Genomic DNA, 14,044 nt, shown 5'->3' with positions numbered 1-14,044 from the left:
AAACAACAGAAATGCAGAAGTGAAAAAATGCAGATAGCAACTGCAAAAGAGTGACAACAGAAAGATCAATATGAGTTTTCCTTCTAAATGTACTCAAGGAGACAGAGGTGAAGGCGGAAGTCTGGGAGAGGCAACAGTAAAGAGGTGGATGGGGCAGTGGTGGGATTCAAATAACTTAACAACGGTTCTCCACAGAATGGGCCAAGACACCGCCATCACCGCTGATGTGAGGGGTGCAGGTCCCGTCCCCACTAACAACCGGTTCACTGAACTCAACTTAAAATTAGGTGCGGGTTCATGAACTGGCTGAATCTCACCACTGGACCGGAGGCACTATGGACAGAACCTGGCAACACCCTGCCTGCAGGTAAATGTTTCTTTTGTGGGACAACATTACAACATGGGAAGGTACATGACAAGGAGATCAAGAAATAGAGAGAAGCAAGTGATGTGCTAGAGTCAAATCAAGAGCTAGCTATGAGGGGAAGGTGAACTTTGTGGTGTCAGAAAGAGAAGAACCTACAGAAGAGTGGGAAAGGAGGAGGGGGGAAAGATTGAAAAGGGGAAGAATGAAAGGGGTTGGAGGGGCTTCCATTTCTTATGGGCGAAGGGAGATGAGGACTTCACATAGGATGAGGCCTCATGGTTTCCGTGTCAGAAAAGTCTAACTGTCTTGGGAGGAAGAGAGTTTGACCCCATGGGGGCAACTAGTACCTGGAGGAGTGGGAGAACATAGAAACCAGGGAGGAGATTTCCAGGCAAATGGAGGGAAAAAGTCAAGAAGAGGATATAGATCAGGGAATAGTGGGGAGGGCAGTGCCCTATAGTAGTTCAGTGTCCTCTCTCTCACCTGAAGTATTGGCATTGTTCTGAGAATGAGGGACAATGGAAAAGGGGAATCCATGAGCTCAAGGCAGTGGCTTGAAAGTGCTTTGAGGGCAGAGCTAGAATGGACACCTAGGGAGCTTTGGTGGTATGAAGAATAAAAAGGAAAGAGAGATACCAGATGATTATAAGGGACATGAACCAGAAAATGAGGGTCTAGAGTAAACAGACATAGAAGATAGATAATGAAGGGACTAAGAGAAATCCTTTTTGGAAAGGAGTGCAAAAATGAAATAGAAAACTAATGAACAGGACTAGCCAAAGGGGAGGAGAGGAAGGCAAAATCTACATGACTAACCAAGAGGGAAAAAAAGGGGCGGATAAAAATATATAGCCAGATAAGAATAGGAGAGAGAAACTAGTAACCAAAACCCTAAAGGGAGAAGGATAACAAATGAGGAGAGGGGATCAAGGATGAGGAGTAGAGAGCCAGTGGGATCAAGACCACCTTAAAAAAAAGATTAAAACAAAGCAACTAAAGGAACATAATACTGTATTTACTGCAGAAGAGGGGAAAATCATAACTTGAAAAATGTATTCTTAACCAAACAAGAGATAGGGATAATTACAAAGGATGAAAATGATAACTTTGATTACTTGAAACTGAAAAGCTTCTGCACAAACAATATTAATGTATTTAGGATAAGAAGGGAAGTGGTTGAATGGGGGAAAAAAAATCTTTGTATCAAATTTCTCTAAAAAAAAAATGTCTCTGATAAGGGTTTGGTATCCAAGAAAAAAATATGTAATATCTACACACACACACAGAACCATCACCCCCCCCCCACACACACATGCAATTAATAGCCATTCCTCAAAAGATAAATGGTCAAAGGATATGAACAAATAGTTCTCGAAAGGACTGCAAAATATTGACAACCACGTGAAAAGTGTTCCAAATCATTAATAATAAGAGAAGTGCAAATCAAACCCAACTCTAGGCTTTTACCTCCTTATACAAAAGAAGGAAAAGGAGAGGGAGGGGTACATGAATTGTAAGGTGATGTGAGCTCCTTGAGAGCAGGGACTATCCTCTGCCCTACTTTGTATCCCCAGCCCTTAGTACATTGCCTGCCACATAGTAAGTTCTTACTTGTCTCCCAAGGAACCAGTATGTGGGCCAAGAAGTAACAGAATTGAACATGGAACAACTGATTGGTTCAAGATCATGAAAAGAGTATGACAAGGCTGTATATTGTCATTTTATTTATTTAACTTTTATGCAGAGTACCTCATTCAAAATGCTAGGCTGGATGAATCAAAAGCCAGAATTAAGGTTGCCAGGAGAAATGTCAACAATCTCAGATATGCAGATGATACCACTCTGAAGGTGGAAAGTGAAGAACAATTAAGAAGCCTTGATGAGGGTGAAAGGGGAGTGTGTAAAAGCTGGCTTGAAGCTTACACAAAAACAATAAAAACTAAGATTTTGGCAACTCGTCTCAACACTTCATGGCAAATAGAGTGAGAAGAAATGGAAGCAGTGTCACATTTTGTATTCTTGGGCTCAAAGATCCTTGCAGAAGATGCTTGTTCCTTGGAAGGAAAACTGTGGCAAATCTGGAAAGCATACTAGAAAGCAGAGCTATCACCTTGATGACAAATGTCAGTAGAGTTAAAGCTTTGGTTGTCCTACTACCAAGGTATGGCTATGAGAGTTGGACTACAAGGAAAGCTGAGCTCAGCAGAATTGACTCTTTCCAGTTGTGGTTCTGGTGGACTTTTGGGAGTCCCCTAGACAGTAAGGGAATCGAATCAGTCAATATTATATTTATATTCATTCAGACTATTCACTAGAAGATCGAATACTGAAGCTGAAGCTTCAATACTTGGCCACATAATGAGCAGGACTCATTGGAAAGAGAAAGACTGAATGCAAAAGGAAAAGGGGAAGGCAGAGGTTGAGTTGGGTGTAGTGTCACAGAAGCAAAGAACATGAATTGTCCAAGCTTCAGGGGACAGTGGAGGATAGAAGGGCCTGGCATGCAATGGTCTATGGAGTCATGAAAAGTACTGCACGACTAGATACACAAATGAGTCACCTTCAAAGAGATGCTAACTAAATCCAGACAGAGAAGTACATCCAACCCCTTCATTTTGCAGATGAGGCTGCTGAGGCCCAGCTGAGTTAAGTGACTTTGACACTGTGACACAGGTAGGAATTGTGGCCATCTCCGGGATTCCAGGACATGACTCTCATCCCAGTAAACTTGTCCTTGTACCACTCTGGGACTCAGGCAGGGCTGGAACCAGAGCAGCCAAGACAACCTCTCTACTTGACAGGTACAAGTTTGGTACATTTCTTTCGGAGTTTGGTCTCTTTTGATTGGCCTTTCCTTGTTTGACCGCTCCCACATTCCACGAAGCCCCACCCACTTTCCCTATAGGCTGGTTTCCCTCCCACTTCTCCCTCTGCTTTTCTTCTCTCGCTTTTCCCCGGCAGTATGCGCACTCCCCTTTAAGCGCAGGCCTCTCCTCCAGGGGGGGCGGGATGGATAAACGTCATCAGGGAGCGCGGGGAAGAGGCGCTGCGGTAAGCTAGTCGCCGGCCGGCTAGTGCCGGGGGTTTCCCAGGGAGAGTCGGGGGTCGCCGAGGTGTCTGTGACCATGACAGTTAGAGACCCAAGGGAAGCCCTAGTGCTCGGGCTCCTGGGCGCAGAGGGCGGCGCTGGGGTCCGGGTCGTGAGTATGTTCGGCGCCCTCGGCCGAGGCTCGTCCCGCGTTCTCGCGGGCGGAGGGACGGAGATACGGCTGCCTGAACCGGCCCAGCCCCCGGCTCCCAGCCCGCGTCCTCCCGAGCCCCTGGACTCGCTCCTGGCCTAGCTAGTCCTCGGAGCCCGAAGGGTCCAGAGCGGGCAGAGACCTCGGAGCCAATCTGGTCCAGCTCCTCATTGTACAGCGGAGGAAACTGAGGCTCAGAGGGGCCCAGGGGCCGCGCTGGCCTTGGATGCCGGGCCCCCGGGCGCCCCGCCCCCTTCGCTTGCCCTGGCCCCTTGATCGGCTTTAAAAGTTTTTTTTTTTCCTACCACTGTAGAATTCGAACCCTGGCATTTCTTTACCATTCGTCCAGTCCCAGTTGTCATCGATGTAGAGAGCTGGGGAGACAGAAGCAGCAGTGAGGGCTATTCACAGAGATACATGACCCAAGTTAGTACTTTGTAGGAAATTGCTCCGAGGAGTTCACTTAACTCGGATGAAGCTGTGGACAATCGGGGCTTTTGTTGGGTTTTGACTTTCTTCTTTTGATAGGGGGCTGCGGCGGGGGGCACCCGTATTGTGAACACGCCGTTGTGAACGATTGGGGATGAATCGTTGGACTCCTAAATGTGGGTCGAGTCTCCCTTTTTGGGGGGAGGGGTGTCCCTCTTTAAGTGGAATCTGAAACAGTAGCAAACGAATGTTCACTTTCCTGTATCCTCATCCTACAGTTTAGGGAATTCTCCTTGCATTCCAAATATATACAGAATAATTTCAAGAGGGAGAGAGTACTAACCATAGCCTGGATGGATACCCCAGAGAGGCAGAATTAAGGAGGGAGTGCATTCTAGACATGAGGGGACCACCTGTACAAAGGTAGAAGTTTGTGTATGGAGAAACAGCCAGCAGCAAAGTTTGGTTATGTGAAGCATATGAAATAATTCCAGAAAGATATGTAGTGGGGGCTTTGGAAATCTTCAATGCCAGGCTGAAGATTTTGTGTTTTATGGTTTTCTCTAGGATTGAGGCTGTCCCATAGTAGGTGCTTAGTAAATGCTTATTTATTAATTTGACATGATCAAATCTGTATTTTAGGAGTATCAATTTTACAGTTATGTGGAGGGTAAGTTAGAGGGGGGACAACTGGATATAGGAATGCCAAAGGGTCTTTTTACAGTCATTCAGAGAGATGATGTCAGAGTGAACTAGGGAAGAGACTGTAACAGGAATAGATAGATATGAGAGATATGGAGGTAAAATCAACACAGTCTAGCCATTAATTAGATGTGGAGAGAGAAGAGTTTCTGGAATCTGGATTGGAACAAAGGTAGTGAGTGCCCATAACAGAGATAAAGAAATTATGAAGTTCAGATGGGTTTTTTTTTTTTTTTTTGAGAAATGCAGTTTTGGGACATATTGAGTTGCAATGCCTTTAGGACATTCATGTGTGTTAGTGTGTATGTATACATGCACACTAGGTGGCATATAGTGCCAGCTATGTGCTAGGCATTTATAAAATATTTCATTTGGTACAACAACTCTGGGAGGTAATTATTGTCTTTGTTTTATTCTTATTGAGGAAACTGAGGCAAACAAGTCGAGTGACTTGCCCAGTGATCACATAGGTACTAAGCGCCTGAGGTGCGATTTGTATTCAGTTCTTCCTGACTTCAGATCCGGCACTCCGTCCACTCTGCCTCCAGCTGCTCCTTATTAGGTTTTGGATAGTTGAAGCTATGGGAGCTGATGAGATAAATCACTAAGAGTATGGATAGAGAAGAGGCGATCCAGGATAGTCTCTGAGGACACCCATAATTAGTGGGTAGGAGTAATAGGATGATCCAGCAAAGGGGCATGAGAAGGAATGGTCAGGAAGGAGAACCAAGAGTAATAGAAGCTAAAGGGGTTAGAGAGCTTCCAGGAGGAGGGGGTGGTTGGCAGTCAGAAGCTACAGAAAGATCTTGATCTTTCAATGAGGACTGAGAAAAGGCCATTGGATTTAACAGTTAACAGGATCACTCTTATCCTTGGAGAGAGAAGTTTCATTCCATTGGTAAGGTAATAATAATTTCTAGGAATTTGGTTGTGAAAGAAAGAAGGGAAAAGGAAAAGAGAGAGCAAAGGGAAGGAGGGAACAAGAAAGGGGAGGATAACAGCTTGAGGGAGTATGGGTCAAGCAAGTGTCTAATGTTTAAGTAGGAGGGGAACAGGCATATTTTAGGAATGTGGAAGGAACCACCATACAAGGAGAGATTTAAGATGAAAGAAGGCTGGAATGCTATAAAGGGCAAGTTCTAGAGACTCCTTGCAATGGGGTCAGGAGTATAGCATACAAGTAGAAGGTTGATACTGGTAAGACAAAAACTTCTTTGTCAGAAACTGGAAAAAGGGGAGTAGAATTGGGGATAATGAAGAGGCATTTTGCTGAATAGAGTAGGGGAGGAGAAAGGAGTCTGATGGATGGCCTCTTTTTAAAGCAAAGAAGATAGAGTCCTCTTCTATTTTCAAATTCAATTTTAGCTGGTTCTGTCTTTTTCTCAAAGATCCTTTTTGCCCTTCTATTTCACCCCCTCCCATTTGAGAAAGCAAAAAAAAACCCAAAATTCCTGTTACAAACATGTATAAATAAGCAAAACAAATTACTGTGTTGGCCAGGTCCAAAAAGATTGCCTCAGTCTGCACTGAGTTCACTTCCAAAGTTATTGTCTTATAGTAGTGTTATGATTGTATAAATTCTCCTGATTCTAATTACTTCACACTCCTGAGTTCATACAAGTCTTCACAGGTTTCTATGAAACCATTTCCTTCATCATTTCTCATATAACTTGTTTAGCCATTTCCTAATTGATGGGTACTCACTCAGTTTTCAATTCTTTGCTACCACAAACAGATGTCATAAATATTTTTGTACGTATGTGTCGTTTTCCTCTCTTTGATCTTGTTGGTGTACAGGTTTAATAGTGGTATTGGTGGGTCAGAAGATACCTACAGTTGAATAGCTTTTTGGCCACAGTTCCAAGTTACTTTCCAGAGTGACTGGACCAGATCACAACTCCACCAGCAGTACATTAATGTACCTGTTTTCCCACAGCCTATCTAACATTTGTCATTTTTCTTTTTTTTTTTTTTTCAATTTTGCCAACCTGATGGATGTGTGATTTGGAGGGAGGAAGGAAGAAGTGGTAAAGTTGGTTTGAGGAGAGGCTAAGGTTTGGAGTCATCACTGGAGAGAGTACTGCTAATCAGGGAAGAAGGAAAAGATTGCTACATAGCAATGTCAGCCAATTTTGATTAGTAGTTAACTCAGCAGTATACAGCAGGCTGGTAATCCAGTCCTTGACTGAGCAAGACATGACTAGAGACAGAACAAGGGGATAAGAAATTCAAGGATAACTGATAGTTGGGGCAGCTAGGTGGCGCACCGGCCCTGGAGTCAGGAGGACATGAGTTCAAATCCAGCCTCAGACACTTAACACTTACTAGCTGTGTGACCTTGGGCAAGTCACTTAACCCCAATTGCCCTGCCTTCCCCCCTCAAAAAAAAAAAGGAATAACTTGGTATATGGCCAGATTGGTCAACCTTGAGGTCAAAACTAAACAGGGAACTGGGGTTAATGTATGAGTGATGGCCTGGGTTAGCAAAAATGGTTGGAAGAGTTGGAAGAGGTTGAGGAGTTTGTCGGAGGAAGAGAGGGCTTTGAGTTCTGGATCTTGGAAGTGGAAGAGTTATGAATGGTTCTCATAGCAAGGGTATGACCATTCCTTTATGTGGCCGAGATGGAGTGAAAGAAGATGGCAGTGCTTTTAACAGAGACAGAGAAGTTAAGGGATAGAGTTTGGGGGAGACTTCACTAGATCCCTGTGGTGTATCCAGGTGGAGATATCCTACACTCCCTATGTAGTTTGGGAAAATTATTATGATTCTGCCATTCTCACTGAAGAAGTGGTTTCACATGATTTAAGAGGAAGCAAGTTTGGCTAGGTTCCCCCAAAGGACAAGACATTTCTTAAGATTATTGCTCATTTTGTACTCTTTGTTCCTAGGAATTCCCAGAAATCCTTGTTTTATCCCATTAGAGCCCTGCTGAGGACAATTAAGAGACAGATCTTTACTACAGGAAATGCTTCTATCTAGCAAATATGCATATTAAAGCCCATAAAACCAAAATGCTATTATATTGTCCAAATTTGTTACTAAATGCTAATAACTTGTAGAAATTATATTCTATGTAGGTACCTGAGTCAAAGTAATGCATTTCTTCCAGTTGACACTAGATAAAATAAGTTGTCTTCTCCAATATATGTTTTTTTTTCCTTCCTTACATACTTTTCATCTGGGCACTTTTCAACCTATCATTTGCCTTATATCCATTGGAAAGTTTTGTAGATGGGCAAAATTTCCAGTAGAAAAAGTTCATTCTCACCTAAGGTTTCTTTCATGGCATACACTAATTTGAATTGACTTGCTTTCTGCCTTCCACAAGCTGCTTACACTTCAAGGATCTGTGGGTCCCTGCATGAGCACCTAAAAATATTAGGTACGTCGGCTTCTTTCAAGGTCACAGAGTCTGAATCAGACTGTGAGCCCTGCAGCAAGGGCCTAGGCTGTGATTCTTGCATCCATGCACTAGAGTGACTCCCATTTCTGTCCAACTTTAGGGTTTACAAAGCACTTCTTCCCCTCACAACAACCCTGTGAACTAGGAAACAGAAGCAACCTAAGAAAACACCATTCCTGAAGCCCAGCATACATAATAGCTCTAACCTTTCCTGAGACTCCCCGTGGGCCACATCACCAAAATAAAGCAAGCCCTTGGGACCAGGGTTGCCAATCAGCCCATACCAAATCAGTCTGACCCGTGTGTTATACAAGTTAGTTTCTTCTTACTGATGTGTCATGTTATGGCTGGGTTTTGTTGTTTTAATTTTGCAATCATACTTGGAAGTAGGAGGGGAACACTCCTGGAGAGAGGTTACTCTCAATAAATGCCGATGACCTGGATGGCCATTGGTGAGAGGAGTTGCTTTTGTTTCCAAGTTCATAAGGTTGTTGTGAGGAGAAGTGCTTTGTAAACCCTGAAGCTGGATAACATGAAGCCTGTGAATTTAGATGACTTCAGGAACAGTGGTGCCTTGACAGAAATAGAAAAGCTGGGAAAAGGAGTAGGTTTTGGGGGAAAACAGTAAATTCTACTTTGGATTTGTTGAATGTTACCTGCCTGTGAAACGTTCAGCTTGAATATCCACGAGGAAGTTAGTGAAGCAGGACTCTGGCTTAGGTGAGAGACTAGGCTTGGAAACATAGAACTGGGAGTTATGTGAAAAGAGAAAATTATTAAAAGTATGTGGGCTAAGGAGGGCACCAAGTGAGAGTGGACAGGGAACAAGAGGAGGAAGAAGTGTAGATAGCAATCATAACAGGTTTGTTCTAGGAGCTTGGTGGAGAATGGGAGCAGATTATGACCACTTGGTAACTTAATAAATAGCCTCAAAGGGTAGCTATAGCTAAAAAACATTATGGCCAATGTAATGCAGCCTTACCTAAGCTGGTCCTCAGACAATACATTGTCCATCACCCAGCCCATTCATTGTTTTTATCATTCAGTCATGTCCAACCATAATGGACCGTAATGTCTATGGAGTTTTCTTGGCAAAGATACTAGTGTGGTTTACCGTGCCTGCCCATAAAGCTCTGGTGGTTTCCTACTGCCTTCGAGATCTTTAAGCCTTAAAGGCTTAAAACTGCTCTAAGACTTTTGAGATCCTGTATAAACTCCTCAGTTTGGCTTTTAAAGCCCTTCATAGTCCAACCCCAATCTATATTTCCAGCCTTGTTATATATCACTCCCCTTTATGCACTCTGTGGTCTGCTCCTAATATGTGACTCTGTGTCCTCATGCCTTTGTCCTGGCTATCCCTTTGCCTGCAATATGCTCTACCCTCACCTTTGCTGCTTAGAGTCCTTTATTTCCCTCAGAGCTTATTCAAAAGCCACCTACTTCCTGCTTGAGGCCTTTCTTGATCTTCCCTTGCCTCCACTCCTCACCTTGTCTCTATTTTGTATATACTTCTACTTGTCTCTCCCTTTGCAACGTAAGCTCCTTCAAAGCCAAGACTGTTTTGATTTTTTTTATCCCCCATGCCTGGCACAGTGCTTGGCATATAGCTGGCACTGAACAAATGGTAGCTGATTGATCAGAGGATAGGTCACAAACCTTTGAAGTGCTTACATTGTTATCAGTCTCTGTCTTGTCTGACTGTACTGCTTGTCTCTTTTTAAAATAAATGTAAGTAAGGCTTTTGAGAGTAGAGAGTACATACAGCCAGAATTGCACAGTATGCCAGTGAGCCATCACATAAGGCCAGCCCATGCCAAGCCCTCAGATCAAGAGCAAGCAAAGGTAGGATGCAGGTTGGTCATTTGTAAATAGCTTAACTGCTAGGACTTTATCAGAAGAACAGATTTAGGGCTGGAAATGGCCTCAGAGGTCACATGGTTCAGTGGCTATCTTCATTTTACAGATAAGGAAACTGATGTCTTCCATATGTTAAGTGCCTTGTCCGAAGTCACACTAGTGTTACGGGGCAGAGCCAGGCTTTTAACCCAGGTCTTTACTCAAAAAGTCACCTGGTCATTGCTTCTTGGGTTTTTTCCTCCAAATTAGGGGAAAAAATGCATACATACATACATACATACATATACATATACATATATATACATATATATATTATATATACGTGTGTGTGTGTACACATGTACACACACATATATGTCTATCTATCAATAGACATATCTATTCAGTGAGACAAATGGACTTTGTGTTAACACATTTGGATTCACAATGCGCAGGCGATTATCACATGGTCTCATCATTGCTCAAGGCCTTCCTCAGAACTGGTAAATTTTGGAGAAGTGGGGTGGAGTTAGCCAGTGGTTTCAACCACTGAGCGCATTCTCTTGTGAAATGGTTTCGTCCTGTTTAAAAGAAATCTCCCTTATGTAAATCGCTTTCTTATTGTGGAAGCCTAGTCTTTTAAGTGGTTCCTTTAATTCATATCCTTCCCAGCTGTAGTGTTGTGTTGAGCAGTAAGTCGTTTTTTGTTTTTCCTTTTTTTGGCTTCTCAGCACTAGTAAAATCGAATGGTCAGAGGTTATCAAATAGATGAAAAATTATTACTATTAGTTGGGAGTTTGGGTATGCGTGGTGCTGGAAGAAGATGCTGATTGTCCCTGGGGAGAAGGAATTTAGAGGTGGCCTTTTCATCTCTTTCTGTTTCTTCTGTTTTGCAGATTTCTTGACTCTTCTTTTGATAATTGCTGTTGCTTCCTTATTATTTAGATCTGATTAGAAATCGCTGATACTTGAAAGACATTGGCAGTAATTACCCTCAAGGATTTGGGGGCAGCTCTGCGTCTGTTGAATAGATGGCTGGGCCAGGAACTAGGAACTTATGGTTTCAGATGTAGCCTTGGACACTTGTTATCTGTGTGATGTAACATCTGTTTGCCTGAATATTCTCAATCGTAAAATATAACACCTGCCTCCCAAGGGTGTTGTGAGGATCATAGGGGGCAATATTTGTAAAATGCTTGGTACGGTGCCTGGCACATAGGCGCTGTATAAGTGCTAGCTATCATCATCATTATTATTAACTGTTTTGGGTATGAGAACATTTTATTTTCTCAGTGAAATCACGTATGTGTCCCAAGTCCCCCATCTGGTAGAAATAATGACTTACATTTATATATTCTATATACTGTGTTGTTTTAAGGAATCTGAAGTGCTTGGTTGTGCAGTAAATATTTAATGAAATTTAATAAAATTTAATATTTAATATTTAATTTAAAAGGGGATGTAGGCAGTGACTGAAAAGTGAGAAGAGTAGAAGAGAATGCTTTAGCCTGAAAACTGGAATCTCATCCTGGTGTAGACAGACATTTCATGTATCTAGGCCCAATGGAGCCCATAGTCCATTTTAATCTGTTCTTGTGATGTAAGGAACTTTCTCCAAGTATAAGGCCAGGCACATTTTTGTATTTGTGTTCTTAGCACTGCCAACCCAGTGCCTGGTACATAGTAGGCACCCAACAGAACATAGAACAAGGTGCTTAGGTTAGAGCTGGAAAAGTCCTTAGAGATCATCTGGTCCAGGAAGTCTTAACTTTTTTGTGTATCATGGGCTTGGGCCATCTGGCAAGGTCCATGGATGTCTTCCTGGAAGATTATATTTTCAGATGCATAAAATAAAATACATAGGATTACAAAGGAAACTAATATTAAAATATGGTTATCAAAATATTTAAAAAATCATGGGCCTCTGAACACTTGATGTCCAAGCCCCATATTTTGTAGATGAGGAAGCTTGCATCCAGTGAAGTTAATAGACTTCCCAAGGTTGCTGAGGCAGTAAGGAACAGAATCAGTACTTGAACCCGAGTCTTCTGACTTAAAATCTTGTGTTCTTCCCACAATACCCTGCTTCCTCTTCTTAGAAATGTTGATTGATTGATCGCTTTGGTTACAAATTTAGTGTTTTTAAAAAAAATTTGGGTTGATAAAGTACATTGTGAGACTGTTTGTCATAAGGATTGTATTGTTTTTGTATGTATTTCTCAAATACAGATCTATGAATAAAGAATGGCCACTGCTGCTGGTGAGGCGTGTCATTCCCCAGGCTGTGGACTCGCCAAGTTGCAGTTTGCTCCATTTAGTAGTGCCTTGGATGCTGGATTCTGGCATGAACTGACCCAGAAAAAGCTTAATGAGTATCGCCTGGATGAGGCACCAAAGGATATTAAGGGCTATTATTATAATGGTAGGTTACCCTAAACTTCTTTATCATGGCTTGCTTTCCTCCAAGTATATAGTTAAATTTTGTTTATATTTGAATCAGCTTTCTAGTTTATGAATCATAAATGTAGTTTAGTACCCTCACTTTCTCTTCTTGTACTCTGTTTTTTGATAAAACTCATTTTTATCCCTCCCTCATATTACAAAGGAAAAGTAAAAACAAAACCCAAGACATTTGCTTTTCTTTTAAAGGTAGAGAAGAGATTGACTGAGATGAGGTGTGTGGTTTAAAATAAAATGTCATTGATTGGCTTTATTTATCTATCAAGAATGAGTGGGTAGAGGGAATAAGCATTTATGTAGTACCTACTATGTGCCGGGCACTGGGGCTAAGCACTTAACCAATATCATCTCATTTGAAAAAAAGAGCAGGATTGCGGACAAGCTCACTTGTATGAGTGCCCATTTACTAATTTGCCCTTATTTCTCTCCAGGCGATTCAGCTGGCCTGCCAGCACGTTTGACTTTGGAGTTTAGTGCTTTTGATATGTGAGTATATGGTGAGGATCTGAACTAAGCAATATGGTTTGTCTTTAATGATATAAAGTCTGTCATTATGGGAGGTGTGCCACATAGGGAAGTGGTCAGCCCCTTGTAGGCTGGGACTATGGGACTTGACACTTGTCCACTCTCGGAAATCTCAGAGAGGCCAAGGCACTTGGGAAATGCTCAATAAACATGCATTTAATTAAAACTTGGGCTTTCCTCCCAGTTTGCTTTCAACAAATGTTGGGCCTTTGTATTTGTACTTTAATTGGCTTTTTCTGCTGTAAACAACCATCATTCAAAATTGATTGAGCATCAACCGTGTGCTAGTCCCTGGGACGGATGCAGAAATGTTGGATTTGGTTTCTGTCCTCTTGGAACTTACTGCTTAGTTGGGAAGATAGGGCCCAGAGAAATGAAAAAGTTAAATGCCATTTAAAAATAACAGCATAAGAAATTTCACAAAGCAAGACATAACCAATAGGAATGGAGAAGAATCACTCTGGGCTGGGAGGGTTAAGGAAGGCTTCACAGAGGAGAAAGGGACTTGCCCCGGACTGTGAAGGAGGGACAGGACCTGGGCAGGAAGGAGGAGGGGGAAGGCATCTCAGACAGGGAACAACTTTAGCATTAGCACAAAGACAGTCTAGGCCAAAGTAGGGTCAGCAGGCCAATCCAGACGGGTTCAGGTGAAGAAGAGTCGAAGTAAAGGGCATCAAATGCCAAGCAAAAAAGTTGGACGGGAACTCTGTTGAAAAGTTTCGGGTTGTGATGTTGTGATGTGAAAAGTTGTGATGAAAGTGGAATTTTAGGAAGATTTGTCTGATTGTGGTATAAAGGGTGGATTAGAGAAGAGAGAATGAGAACCGATCTGTTTTACCAACTGCTTTCTTCACAGTGGCTCTGTGAGGTCAACAGTGCAGGTATTATTATGGCTGTTTTATTGATGAGGAGAATCTTAGAGAGGAAAGACACTTTCTTAACATCACAGAGCAGCCAATAGCCTGGCCAAGATTTAAAACCACGTCTCCTAGATGGAGATCTAGGGTTCTTTCCATCAGCTTCCCTTGAGGCTGACAGTGAGTTGGGCCATTATTCCAGGACAGTGGTGAAGAAAAAGCTTG

The 14,044-nt window shown here is 42.5% G+C and overlaps 1 protein-coding gene across 3 annotated transcripts in view; it reads left to right on the top strand.

The window, feature by feature from the left end:
- Positions 1-3,382: 3,382 nt before the first annotated feature.
- The window catches only part of ATG7 (autophagy related 7), a 244,062-nt gene continuing 233,400 nt past the window's right edge, over positions 3,383-14,044 (top strand). The window contains exons 1-3 of one of the 3 annotated variants that reach the window (XM_036738091.1): positions 3,383-3,418; positions 12,207-12,399; positions 12,869-12,923. In XM_036738091.1, the coding sequence (XP_036593986.1) occupies positions 12,222-12,399; positions 12,869-12,923 (233 nt within the window). In that variant the 5' untranslated portion in view covers positions 3,383-3,418; positions 12,207-12,221. Of the gene's footprint in view, positions 3,419-10,611; positions 10,670-12,206; positions 12,400-12,868; positions 12,924-14,044 lie in introns of those variants that run through there. The other 2 variants (XM_036738093.1, XM_036738092.1) reach the window with 2 other exon arrangements.

Source organism: Trichosurus vulpecula, chromosome 9 (genome assembly GCF_011100635.1).
Source record: "Trichosurus vulpecula isolate mTriVul1 chromosome 9, mTriVul1.pri, whole genome shotgun sequence".
Lineage (NCBI taxonomy): Eukaryota > Metazoa > Chordata > Mammalia > Diprotodontia > Phalangeridae > Trichosurus > Trichosurus vulpecula.
The sequence above is the reverse complement of the archived record's forward strand: the minus strand, read 5'-3'. Positions and strand labels throughout refer to the sequence as shown.